The sequence below is a fragment of the Sinocyclocheilus grahami genome, unplaced genomic scaffold, assembly GCF_001515645.1.
Source record: "Sinocyclocheilus grahami isolate Dianchi unplaced genomic scaffold, SAMN03320097.WGS_v1.1 scaffold134.1, whole genome shotgun sequence".
NCBI classification, from domain to species: domain Eukaryota; kingdom Metazoa; phylum Chordata; class Actinopteri; order Cypriniformes; family Cyprinidae; genus Sinocyclocheilus; species Sinocyclocheilus grahami.
The window spans coordinates 1,368,773-1,383,046 of record NW_015505313.1 but is presented as its reverse complement, the minus strand read 5'-3'; the positions used below and the strand labels follow the sequence as shown (position 1 = coordinate 1,383,046).

The 14,274-nt window shown below is 38.2% G+C and overlaps 1 protein-coding gene across 3 annotated transcripts in view; it reads right to left on the bottom strand.

The window, feature by feature from the left end:
* Positions 1-14,274, bottom strand: part of LOC107590898 (protein quaking-A) — an 86,551-nt gene that overhangs the window by 52,330 nt on the left and 19,947 nt on the right. For all 3 annotated transcript variants that reach the window (XM_016279839.1, XM_016279841.1, XM_016279840.1), the window contains exon 2: positions 10,439-10,581. In XM_016279839.1, the coding sequence (XP_016135325.1) occupies positions 10,439-10,581 (143 nt within the window). The remainder of the gene's footprint in view (positions 1-10,438; positions 10,582-14,274) is intronic.

Here is a 14,274-nt window from a genome sequence, read left to right as displayed (position 1 = left end):
ATCCTTCCTTTAAGCCCAAAAAAAAAAAAAAAAAAAAAAAAAAAAAAAAAAAATGGAATGGAATGGAAACACTTAATTTATTCCAAATTATTTGTAGTCCAATACTATTTCTGCCAGACACACAATAATACCAGCACATGGGACTGTTTGATCATATGATCATACTGTTGAAGTGTAACAGATCAAGGGTTTTCTCAAATATTTCTGACAAGGTCAACAAACAAATGCACATACAAAACACACTCAAGACAATTCCAAATATAGTCATCCAAACTGAAGTCGCAAAACATCATTCCAACAGTTCAAACCTTATAGCCAGTCCAAATTAGACTTCTATATCCCTCACTCTCCTTCTCTATGTGTGTGTGTGTGCAATAATTTGGAGGGCAGAAAATCCAATCTGAAACATTATGACACGAGTCCTTTGAGAGCAAAGTAATTACTCTCTCTAAAGAGAATGAGAGATGGATGGATGAGAGAGAGAGAGAGAGAGTGTGTGTGTGTGCGCGCGTGTTAGAAGCAGCCTGTTATCCCTTATATAAATCATCTTTTTTCATCTAGTTACCTCTCTTTCTCTCTTGTTTAATCCTCTCTAAACACCAGGAGCAAAATCAATCTGTGTAAGCTCCCAGCATTTAGTCCTGACACACAATAACAAAATATAAGCAAACAAAAGCCACATGAGCGCAGTGGTGGAGCGGTAAACAGGTGGTTTAACAGATGACTAGTGTTACTAAAAGCTACAGTTCCATTTACATTTAATCATTTAACAGACGCTTTTATCCAAAGCGACTTACAAATGAGGAAAAGCATAAGCCATTTATCATTCGAGAGTCAGCAATATTAGCAGTACCGCAATATCAAGAGCAAAGTACAAAAGATACAACATTGCGCTGTTTACTTTCACTTTCGATTTCGCGATCATATGCACTCTGTGTAAAGGGAGCACACATCTTACAAGATCAGATATTTGTCAATGAGCTCAGAATCTGTTGAGCAGCAAATACTCCAGCATGGTCTTGTCAGTCATCTCTCCTTATTCTCGACCTATGATCAGTCAAAGCTGACGCCGGTAGCTCTTGTTGGATGCAGGGTTGCCATGTCCGCGTTTTTTCCACAGAATTGGGCTACTTTTAAACTGTTGCCATGGATTGATTTTTCCAAGTGGGTTAAAGGTTTGAAATATTGCATTAATTACATTTGACTGAAATGCTTGCATTGAAACATTTTGCATTCTATGATAAAACTTTCATGGACTTCTACATTAACTGTTCCCTCCTGGTGGAATGACCTGTCCAGCTCAATCCAAGCAGCTGAGTCCTTAATATTTTCAAGAAACGGCTGAAAACACATATCTTTCATCTTCATTTGACCCCTCTAAATCTAGCACTCTCTATTCTAATGCTACTTCTAATTTTATCTGCTTTTTTTTTTATTAAAAAACTTGACCCTCTAACATTTGCACGCTGTATTCTATTTCTATTCTAATGGCCAATCCATCATTTTTGGAGGGGGGATTATTTATTTATTTTTTAATAAGTATCAGTTCAAGCACTGTTTAGGTACTGGAACTGTTTTAAAAGTATCGATTTGGCACCGATTTAACTTTTATCGAAAAAAAAACAAACGATACCCAACCCTACAACATATCCACGTGTTCTAGTCTACTACTAATAAAACATTAATCAAAAATATTAATCAGTATTTACCAGAAATTTTATTTACCAGAATTTATTTAGGAAAAAAATTTAAATGTGCAGCATTTCTGGAAAAAAAGAAAAATAAACTTTTTTTTTTTTAATATATAAAATCAATTAATTGGAGATGCTTTTGATTATTAAAATGGAATGGAACCATTAAAAATGGAATCCAGAAAATAATGGAAAACAGAATTTGGTAAAGATAAAACTGTAAAACTCAATTAATTTATTCAGGCTTTTTGATTAATACAATGTAATTTAACCATTAAAACAGAGTAAAGAAAAATGAAAATGGAAAAAAATTTATTTGGAAATAAAAGGGATTTCATAGTGCCCTATAATTATAATTAAATTTTCTGTGGTAATAAAAATAGATGTAAGTGAACAAAAGCCTTTAAAATTACTTAAAATACATACAGTGGGGAAAAAAAGTATTTAGTCAGCCACCAATTGATGATGAAAATTACAGGCCTCTCTCATCTTTTTAAGTGGGAGAACTTGCACAATTGGTGGCTGACTAAATACTTTTTTGCCCCACTGTATACAATAGCAATGAGGCAATAATAATTAGTTCAAATAAAGTATCAAAAGCAAGAAATCATATGGTTTTATTGAACAAAACTGTTAAAATACATAATGTATTATAAACCATAGAGCTAATGTACATTACGCATTACAACAAAGGCCTGCAGATGGCGCCAACAGCTTGATTATTTTTACACATTGCTGTGCGATCTAATAGGCTACTTGTTTAATATTGACCAAGCACCATTTAATTCAAATGTCCACTTAATCTTTAATATTTGGTCATTTCTTTAGGACAGAAATGCTATAGCCACTGTAATTAAAAGAATATGTGGACATCCAAACGTGTAAACTCAGAGTGAGGGTTTGAGCTTTTACTTTGAAACCGTGATGTGATTCTCCTGAGTTTGCGTAGATCTATAAATGATTTACCTTACAAATCTGATGAAATGGTGGTAAGAGTACAAGGCTGGCTGTGCACAAAGGCTATTTAAAAAAAAAAGGGGGTTAATTCCCACTTTGCTATGACAATCTGGCGCTTCTGAATCAGCGACTGTAAGTATGTTTTGTTACTAGTTTCAAGTATTTGCTATTGACTGTTCAAATGCGGAGTTTAGCTCAGCGCAGAGTAACGCGTTGTGTGTGTGAGGGGAACAGGGTCACATCACAGGAGAGTGAACTGCCTGTCAGAAATCATAGCACGTCAGCTGTCTTAACCGCGGCTTGTGTACTGCATCATCACTGTGTCTGTCACGTGACTCTGTTGCCCTTTCGAGCTTGAACTAATGGTAAAACTAACGACATTATTAACCGTCTTGATATTTACTTTGAAAGCTTGAAGCTCGCGATTATGGTAAGGGGCATTACATTTCCGACGTGTGCTTGTCAAAGGAGGGGGCTTTGTTGAAAATGACGTGTTTGAGAGAGGCGGGGCATAGAGGACCTACAATAATGTACAGTATTTGAAAAATAATGTGTTTTTTGAACATTAAAGCATGTAAACATATTCTGTTACACCAAATACACAAAATAATGATCTTTAAAACAGCATCATATGACCCCTTTAATTATGATTTTTTAAATGGGTTTAATATATCACGCTGCCTTGGGAAACAGTCTAATAATGTGTTTTATGGATTCTCGTCCGTGAAATGCTCCACTTCCGGTATTTTGCCGGTTAGTCGACGCAAGCAAAAATTAAGTCGAGGATTTTTTTTAATCGAATAGTCGAATGAAATCGACGAATCACGACAGCCCTAATAAGCAGCGACTTCACTTATGGATTGGAGAAGAATCCGTGGATGAAACCTGCATCACTTTGCTTTCACTGTCAGTCCTCCCCTTTTTCTTTCGGAGCCAAATGTAATTTGTGTCTGAATTAACACGAGCATGCTGAACAGGGCAGAGGCGGCAGCGAGGATGTAATCTCTCCCTCTCTCTGAGTCAGCCCACTGCACTGGACGGACACACACACACACACACACACAATTTCATATGCATCCCTGAAGATGCTGTTGGCTTCTAGTCCACCTGCCAAGACTGTCTGCGGAGGCCCCCCAATTACAGTCTCTGAAACTCATCACACACACACACACCCACACACACACACACACACACAAACACACACACACACACACAGAGTGGCTTAGTTTCAAAACCTAGTGAGCTGCCTACATAGAAAATGTTTTTGGGCATCACAGGCATGTCGGAGCACACCCATGATGGTCTCTACCATTAGGTTTGAAACAGCCTTTAAGACCTAAATTGCGACAACACCATGGTGCTTTTCCAACAATTCCAGAACGTTCTGCAGGATAGTTGACATTAAAAATGTTTCGAATGAGCAGTGGTGCTATCATTTTTAAACTACACTTCTGAGAGCATGCAGAAAATATGAAACATCTGCATATACAAATAGCAATTAAGAACGAACGTCAGGGAAATGAAAAGGCATGCAACTACAGAAAAGCGGTGATGAGGGGTCCTTGTGTGCGGGCGGGCCTCCTCTGATGAATCAGTGAGCATTTCAGAAATGGCTCAGTGTCGAGGCTCGACTGGAGTCCTTTGGCTTCAAAAGCCCCAGTAATAACCTGCAAATTAAAACTGGAGGCTTCAGTCTGATCTCCAAGCTACCAAACCTCAATATTGCCTCTCATAAAAAAAAAATGCTTTCGATCTCCCAACGGGCCCACCACAAGGCCTGCAACAAACGATTATTTTGATAATAGATTAATCTAACTATTATTATAACGATTAATCGATTAATCATTGATCATTTCACTGATTAATTAGTAGACATTTATTGATTATTTAGCTTTTGCAATTAGTTAAAATATTGAGTTATACACTCTAAAAAATTAAGGTAATCACTTCAACTTTTGAAAGTCATTTGTAATTACAGTTATACAATTTATACAAATAAATACATTTGGCACACAAAATGAGATGGCAGAGAAACGCTCTTATTCACCATTTAATTAGCTATATGAAAAAGTAGCTGAATGACATCATTCTGCCTAAAATCTCTTTTTGTAAGTCATATGGATAAGAAACAAAACAAAGGTTGTGATAAGACGTTTTATTTTTGGATAAACTATTTTATTCACAACAATCTCTCTTAAAATACCTTATAGGGTTATGATAATCAAAACAGTCCTGAGCTAGATCAAGATTTGAACTCTGCAAACCAAACTATAACTTCAATTAAATGTTTTTTTCCCTACTAATAAAAATATTTTATCATTAGCTAGCTCCACACTGGAGAGCTGCTTTATAACAGAAAATCAAGTTGTAATTCTAACTGAAAGTGACACTGACTCTGGTTTTTCATGTTTAATGCTGTAAAGCTATCTATTGCATAAAGTCAGTGCTTCCCCGTTAATATCCCCGGAAGCGTCGCGCGCGCTTCAGCACGAGTAGTACACAAACCCGCGCGTCTGCACCATTCATTAACACCCAGAATTAATATTTAAAAATAGTCGTTTTGTGGGTTAATATTTACAAATACTACTGGGAATGGGAGTGTGCTCACTTGTGTGTGCACGCATCAGGTCGGAACTCCGCTGTGCACAATACAGAGAGCGCGACCATGTAACGTAGAGACATAAATGACATGCCGTCGTGTAAATAAGATAAATAACATGAGGCTACTTAGTTTGTTTAATAAAAGAACAAGGTATAGACTAGGGCTGTGCGATTTGGGGGAAAATATCAAATTGCGATTTTTTTGACAGATATTGCGATTGCGATTTGATTTGCGATTTTAAATGTGCAAAGTCAAGCTTCAGCTCAATATTGCCAATAATGTGCAGCACAGTATGGGTATCATTTCCCTGCTGAAAAAAAACCACAATAGAAACCATCACAGAAATTCTTATAGTTTCCATTAAACCATTACACAATTCCTTTTTGTTTTGGGCATTATTCCAATAGGAATTATTGTTGTTCTATTGGTTGCCATCTGCCAGATTACATCCCACCAATAGAATCCATCAAATAGACACCATTATAGTTCACATTAAAACCAATACAATTCCCATTATAACCCTGAAATCCATACCATTTTTTTATGTTTTGAGAGGGGTTCTATTTATTTATTTTTTTCAGCAGGTAAGATTATAATGGTATAACTACTTTTACAGAATTAACTTAATTTCACAGAAAATGTTTATTTTTTATAAATAAAGAACTGTATTTCTTAAGTCAATTATTAAAGTATTACATAGGCTGATTTATTCATTTGAAGTATTATTAGTATTAGTAATATTTGGGATTTTAAGAGCAAGTGGAAAATGTGCTGAATGTTTCAAATTTATCCAAGTGAAATTAGCAAAGCAGTTAGACTGAATTTACATTCGTTTTAAACATGGAGCTAGGCGCGTTTGTAAGATAATTTGTAAGATTTGTTCTCGTACTAACAAAAACATCTAAGAATGTATCTTTTATTCTCCAGTACTGAAAACAGAACAAATACGGGAGCTTTTGATATGCGCTGTGACGCAGCTCTTGGAAATTACCTTTTTTGTTCGTTGTCTGTTATTTCGAAGCTTAAGTTGCATACGTTTTTCTTTAGTTTTAATTTGCCTAACTATCGATCTGACCCAGTAGACGCCATAATCCCACTCTGTCTCTCTCCCGCTTTGTTTTTTTTTTAATGGTGGGTGTTTACACAGTTGGCTAGAGCAGTGCTGATTGGGGAGAATGGAGGTGCGCTCACTCTATTGGTTAGTAAGACTGCAACTCAAGGCTGGCAGTCATGCATATGCTCTGGAGTAATATCGCGTCCATATTGCAGGCTTTGCGATTATGAAATCGCAATGTCTCAAGGACATTGAGGCGCCCCCCCAATTTAATGGCAGGGGAAACACTGATAAAGTACTATATAAATAAACTGGTCAAACCGCGTTATTGCAGGCTCTTACATTAGGTCATATGAGATCAAACGACTACTCGACAACAAACATATTTGTTGACCATTTTTTTGTCTACGTTGTCAACGATGTCTACTTATCATTTCAGCCCTACCCACCACCCTTCTTCTCCCATCTTCCATCAGGCAGGGAAGAAAATCACGATGAAAAACCTTCAATAATCCCAGTATTAGACAGGAGGACCCATCCGTCCTCAGCTCAAGAATGACTCTATTAATAGCTTGTTGCTTCGGAGGGCTGACTGCAACGGAACATGCGCGTTGCTGGTGTTAAGTGAGCCAGAATCCAGAGGTGACCACTTCCTGAATCTCAGAGAAAAAATCAGATGTTTCAACTGCACACATATGGCCTGAATAATGCCACTGTGAGAGAGAGAATTTAGCTTAAACTGTGCAAACAATATGTGCTGATGCAGATGGGTCTGTGTGTACTGATACAGGTGTTTGTGCAGCGTGAACAAAAGTACAATATGTAACCAGCTAAACGAATCGGAATTTATACATACAACCCTGTGGCCACAGACACTAAACCACAGACATACATCTTCATAACAGTGTGCAGCCTGCAACACACACACACACACACACACACAATACAGCAGAAAGCAGTTTGTAGATGACAGGTGATGTAATAGGATTTTGTCCAAGGAGAGAGGGAGCTAAACGTCTCGCTGAAACTGGCAGCACTAGAGGAAAGACAAAGATAGAGCAAGGGGGGGGGCATTTTTCCCCCCCCCCCCCCCAGCCGCACCACGGGGCCTTTTCTTTCTGAAAAGGCCTGGGGGGAAAAACCCTTACACACACACACACACACACACAATACAGCAGAAAGCAGTTTGTAGACGACAGGTGATGTAATAGGATTTTGTCCAAGGAGAGAGGGAGCTAAACGTCTCGCTGAAACTGGCAGCACTAGAGGAAAGACAAAGATAGAGCAGGGGGGGGGGCATCTTTCCCCCCCCCCCTCCCAGACGTACCAGTGAGTCTATTCTATCTGAAAAGCTCTGGAGAGAAAGACTGTTACTGTATATAGACAGAGGTTTATAAACAGGGCAGCTACTGGAGTGCATTCAAAGATGTTTTGAAGGTCACGGGTCGACCCCGATGTTTGATCTAAGGTTAGACTCTTTTGATTGGCCGCACAAGTGTTCACAAGCTCACAGACACAAACACTTGTAAACTAACAGGTCACATTCGCAGGACAAGCTATTTTTATGAAATGGACGTTCTGTGCTGAAGAGAGGAGCCAAGACCTAATTACCCACGAGTATGTGTTAGATTCAGGCTCAAAATACTTATAGAATACATGTTTCTATTTTCTACATTGTGTTCCTGTTATACATTTTTTTCTGGTATTTCCTATTCATTGTTTGTTTCATGTTTATATTCTTTATTTTCATTCCTATGTCCTTTCTATTCCCTTGTTAATTTTATTCTATATATGGACAGCCATAAAAATGTTGCGCTGCATATGGTTGTGCATGTTACAAATAAACTTTAATACAAAATTTGAAAATACTGAAAACAATAGCTATGTTTCCATCCAAAGATTCGAATTAAACTTATGTGTAAAACTGGATTTTGAATAAAGCACAGTTTCCATCATATAGTCATATAGCCTAGTCGATATAGTCATAGTCACATGACTTTTTTGATGCGCATGGAGGAATTTATTTGGTAAATGTGTTTCCATCATAGTTTGTGCATTTTTTCTTATCGGATAAAAAGTGTATCCTACTCAAATGTGAGCACAAGTTTTTTATGCATATTTTTTTAGAATTTATCTGCATCTTGGCGTTTCCATCCAGCGTTTTTTTATGCGCTATTCCAAAATACACATAAAAATAGGTGGATGGAAACATAGCTAATTACACACATATGGAAAAGTCCAGGACTGGGTCTGTTTATTTTAAAAGCAGTGACTGTTTTCCGTTTACTGTCAAAGCAATAGCGTGCAATCGGACGTTTAGTCTGGAACGAGGGGCCTGACCTTGGTGGATGCACCTACATGCGGTTCTTCCTGCATGCTTTTACCTTCTTACTCGACACTTTAAACGAGACCTCTCTCCTCCATTAGAATTCACTTTAAAATAACCGTGTACAGTATAAGTGCTAGAATTGTGAATTGAGTTTAAAACGTAAAGCAAGCTGAACTGTAACTAGATCAGGTGTCAAACTGCAGTGTGTTTAATATACAGCGAGTTTACGTTATAAAACACCAATAAAATATATCTTCTGACTGAAAGGCAACCAAGAAATCATTATTTAAATATCAACACCTCCGAATCACCAATCATGGACACTTTATTCTCAATAAATTCGAGCCGAATCTCCTGCCTGAAAGAGCAAAAGACTGTGACTGAAGAGAACGCTAGCATTTCCCTGCTCAATTATTCTTCCTTTCCCTGCATGTTTAGAACATTAGGGTGGAAATGTCTGTGTGTGTGTGTGTGTGTGTGTGTGTGTTGTGAAACAGTGACTCATGCTAACCACCAGGGGGAAGAATAATGAGGCGAGACGTGCAGGGAGCACAGTGAGAAAGAAACAGATTTGAGGGGGTCAGCTGGGAATTCTTTGTACACTGGTGTGTGTGCGCGCATGTGTCCTCCTACTTGCATTTGCTCCAACACACAAACAGTCACTCTATATTTACCATGGCATGACAGAGATGTGGTGTTCATTCTATACCGGTCAGCCATGTTTTCCAGTAGCTGTTCCTGCTATTCTGAGACAGACAGTCATATGAACACACTCAAACATCTATATACATTAAAGAGACAATTTGCCCTCAGCTTTGCAATCAGAGGAATAAACTACATTTTGACAGCATATTAAAATAGAATAACTAACTATAATAATGTTTCACAATTTTTCTGTTTTACCCTATTTTTGATAAAACTGTCTTGGTGAGAGTAAAACACCAAAACATTAAGTCCTCCCCCCCACCCTCAAATTTGCATCATTCCTAACAATACTCCCTTATCCATAGTAAAATTAACTTAATGTACAGCTTTCTCAGGTCACACAAAGGTGAATATTTTTCTCAAGTAAAGCAGTAATCATTACAGGAAGTGCTTAAAGTAAAGGCCAATTTAAAAAAAGAAACATTCTGCAAAAAAATAAAGATAAGCAGAGCAGCAGCCTCCATCATAATTAACTGTGCTGCAAACTGAGAGAAACCTGGGGTTATATGTGTGCGTGCGTGGTGGTCCGCTGGGACAGATGGGGTGGCCTTTATCAGGGCCGTCAGAGGAAAAACGCATTTCATGCTCTGCTGACCCCCTTTTTCTCTCTCTTCCTCTCTCCCTTGTCCACCTAGCAGAAGAATTAGGCAGCAAAATTTCTCCCTGTGTGACATGGGCCACCAGTGTGTGTGTTCTGTCTGCGAATATGAGAGAAATGTCAAACATGATCATCTAAACGTCAAGCTACATCATGTGTTCGCTGGTGGAAATGGTTCTCTTTAACGCAGAACACACTCCAAAAAGATCCCACTCTACTACTAGAACATGGCCTGTGGCATTCCGGCACCATTCCTAGTTCCCTGCAGGGGACTGATAAAAACTACTACTGCTGAACTAGCTTATGACAGAGAGTCCTCATTTACTCCCAAACGACATGTTTCCCCCCACTAGAGAACCAGGAGTAAACCTTCTCACCTCTAGATTTCATTAGACACTATAACTGTCAGTCATCTGTCACTACAGTAGCAGTCAATCACTGTGCTTGAGTCTAGCAGCAGCACAATACAGAAACATGTTCAAAGTGCTTGTGTGAGACTTACATCTGGATACTCTTTGACTGGTACGAAGAGTTTCTCCTGTAGATGTACGATGGGTCCCAATGGCTCTGGTAACTCCAGGGGGTGTTTGTCCACCAGACCGTTCACTGTGTCGTTATACATGTCCTTCCTCACTCTGGTTATCTCTGCAGGTAGACAAAAAAAAAAAAAGACAAACAGATCAGAAACGGCGAGAAAAAAAAAACAGACAAAAAGGCATGAAATGCAACATTCCTTTCATTCACATAAGATGCCACATTCCAGTGCATTTCTCCCTAAATTAAGTTGCCAAATATCATGAGATATTATATATTTCATGATATTTGTTTTGTATTTTTATATATTTCCAAGTTTCACAGTAACAGGAACTCTCATGCACACACTGAGATCTTTTAAACAGACTCTTTCATAGCTGGCAGCTCCAGATGAGGTTAAACTGCTGCTGCCAAAACATGATTAAGTTTAGGATGTCCATTCCTGACACACACACACACACACACACACACACACACACACACACACATTCCCTCCCTCACACAAAGTGGCTGTGCTTTAAAACCTAGTGAGCTAAATGAGCTGATAGTTAGGGTTTGAAACAACCAGATGGCGCAGCAAACACACACCTGTTGTGGAATATAGGAGTGCATTAGACAAAAAGTCCTATCTACATTAAGAGTAATTACTTGGGACACACTGATCTGATACCTGGAAAAGTGACGGAACGTTGGTGGCGTTTTGAAATGGAATGAGCACCAGGCATGCAAATCCAATAGTAGGTTTAGTCATGGTTGTCCAAAACCGTGCAATGAATCGTGCATTATGTTTCAAATGTTCTGGAGTTACACGACAGCCTCAACTGACAAACGAGCTGGAATTCAAGTCTGCTGCTCTCAAAATCATTCTCCACTATGCAAACGCTACTGTTAAATAGTTTTGAGGTCAGTAAGATTTTTTTCATGTTTTTAAAAGAAGCCTCACTAAGAATACATTTATTTGATCTAAAATACAGCAACACTAAATTATATAATCTATTTGGTTATATTTTAAAATGTAATTTATTAATGAAAACTCCAAAACTGTGAACAGAAACTTCAAAAGTAAAACTTTTAAAAACAGAATTTCTTGAATTTTTGTAACAATTTACACAAGAAATCACATTCAAATTGAAATGATTGAAAACAAAGAAACAGTGTGTATGCGTCGCACTCTGTACTAGACATAATTCAGCACTGACATGTTGTCAGCTGTCTCAGCAGTATCAAGAAAAAAGTGGGATCACAGCATTACTAGTGCTTACACACTAGAAAAAAAACTCTTGGCAGAGCGTTTGACGACTAGGAAAGTGTAAGATCCAGGTCAGTCTGAAATCAAGTGGGAATAGAGCAAATTGGATTTCCTAAAAGACAACTGGACAAATCCCACTGAAATTCTCATTGGCTGCTGGATGCATATTTAAGAGTAATTTTTGGTTACATAGAATGTCACTTTTACAAACCCTTGGATTTTCCCTACACACCAGTCCATATAGAAGTCAATGGATTTGGAGCATTCTCTGATGAAGTGCAACTAATGTCCTACAACACTGATACAGAGTGTGTGTGTGTGTGTGTGTGTGTGTGCGCGCGCATGCATTTCATGGGGCCCCAGAATACTGGGAGGGGTTGAAAAGTGACGCAACACCCAGATCAAAACATGAACCATGTAAGGATGAAACTTTTAACACAACGTATTTTCTCTCACACATGCAATGAGTCCCAGAAGAGGTGACACAACTGCTGCAAGTATATTAGCCACATTTAACTCAATCTATCTTCTCTCTTGACCCAAGCACAACCATAAATTCCTCCACCCTTCTCTTTTTCATCCCTCGCTTTCACCCAGTGTCTCTCCTTCCACCTTTCAACACACTACAGCAGGAAGGATTTCTCTCTGACTCTCTGGAGTAAAAGTGCTGCGTGTCTGCATGTTTAATATTCTTGGACTGCAAGAGAGTAGTTTAAAGTAAAAGCAGGAATTAAAAAATTTAAATATCCTCGACTCAACCAGAAATGGGTCATGAACAAGAACGCCGTTCATTTAAATCTTCTCCGAGGCTCACACTGTATACATCCCTCACCATGTGACCTTTAAATATAAATCAGAAATAAACTTAATTGTAAATGATAATCTGCGTTATACATGATTTTTTTATTTTTGCCCGTCTTTGTCACACACATACACACACTTAACCCTCGCACCTAAAAGCACTCTTTTAGTGTGCACTTAAAAAAAGAGCCAATGAAAAATAGAAAATAAAGTGTTTCGGTCCTTTGGCTGAACGAGAGAGCCACAGTGAAATGCCACATTACCATAAAGTAGCAGCGAGAGAGAGAGTGAGCGAGCAATATCGAGCACATGCCATTAGCAGGCACAAACTCCGAGGTGAGTCCTAATTTCAATGCTCAGGCCGCTGGTAGCCTAATGGTTAAGTACCTTGTTTGCCAGCACAAAGGTCGCAGTTTAAACTCTACTAAGGGGTGAGGCAGGAATGTTGAGAAGAAGTGACAACAAATCCTGGTACATTAAGACAGACACTGAGCCCCACAATCGCTCAGGGGTCAGGCTGCTGGTCTGGGGTCGGTTTTCGTGACAGAGGGGGGTAAAAATGGTTGTGCAAGTTGTGAACGCTCTGGGTTCAGTTTGATAGGTATGCTGATGATGTGCTGCCTGTTCCACTAACCATAAATAAACTACATGTCACTGTGTAGTTATGAAAACACAACATGTGGGCTACCCTACACATCAGGGGTGGGGAAAAAGATTTACAGACACATCAATTAGAAGAAAAAAACTCCCCTCCAAAGTAACTCGGAACTTTTGAATGGTAGTATATAGAGGGAAACACAGGGTGATAGTCATAAAAATGCAAAGGAGGAGAAACTGTATGTGTTAAGAACAAAAGAGAACTTTTGCTGATCTAATATTGCACCATATTAGAAAGCAAGACGGACAGTGCACACTTTAAAACCAAACCAATCCTCCACAAAAGCGGTGAGCAGGTAAACAAGGTTAAACATCCCGAGACCCTGAATCAGAGGCTGTCTGAACAGACTATTCTCTTTCTCTCTCCAGTCCTTTCACTGCCAACCCATCCATCAAAAGGACCATCCTGTCCTTATGGTTGCTAATATAAGCAACATTACTAACTCAGTAAAGATGAGCTTATAAGTAGGGTTGCAAAGGGGTGGAAAATTTCCGGAAACTTCGGAAAGTTCCATTGGAACTTCGTCTGTGGAATTTTGGAAATATTCCAAGTTTGAAACTTATCAGGAATTTATGGGAATTTACAGGAATTAATTGAAAATTTGGGGAAATTTTTAAAACTATCATATACAAACATAAATATAAACATTTTGTTTGATCATAGGCTCACATGCATGCAAGCTAATACACATTTTAAAATTTTAATTTTTGGATTTTGGGGGGGGGGGGGTCTGTGCTGCTTTTTTCAGGATTCATTGATGAATGCAAACTTGTGAACAGTGGTTATTCAAAATAGAAATCTTTTCTAACAATATAAGTCTTTACTATTACTTTTTATTAATTGAACATCCTTGCTGAATAAAAGTGTGTATTGTTAAAAAAGGATTTATATTTAAAATAAATGCTGTTCCTTTTTTTAACTCTTTATTCATCAAAGAATCCTGAAAAAAATCACAGGTAATAAAAAAAAAAATTTAAACGGCTGTTTCCAAAACTGACTATAAATAAGCATTTTAGAATTATTTTTGAAGAATCATGTGACACTGAAGACTGGAGAAATGATGTTCAAAATTCAGCTTTGAATCACAGAAAAACAT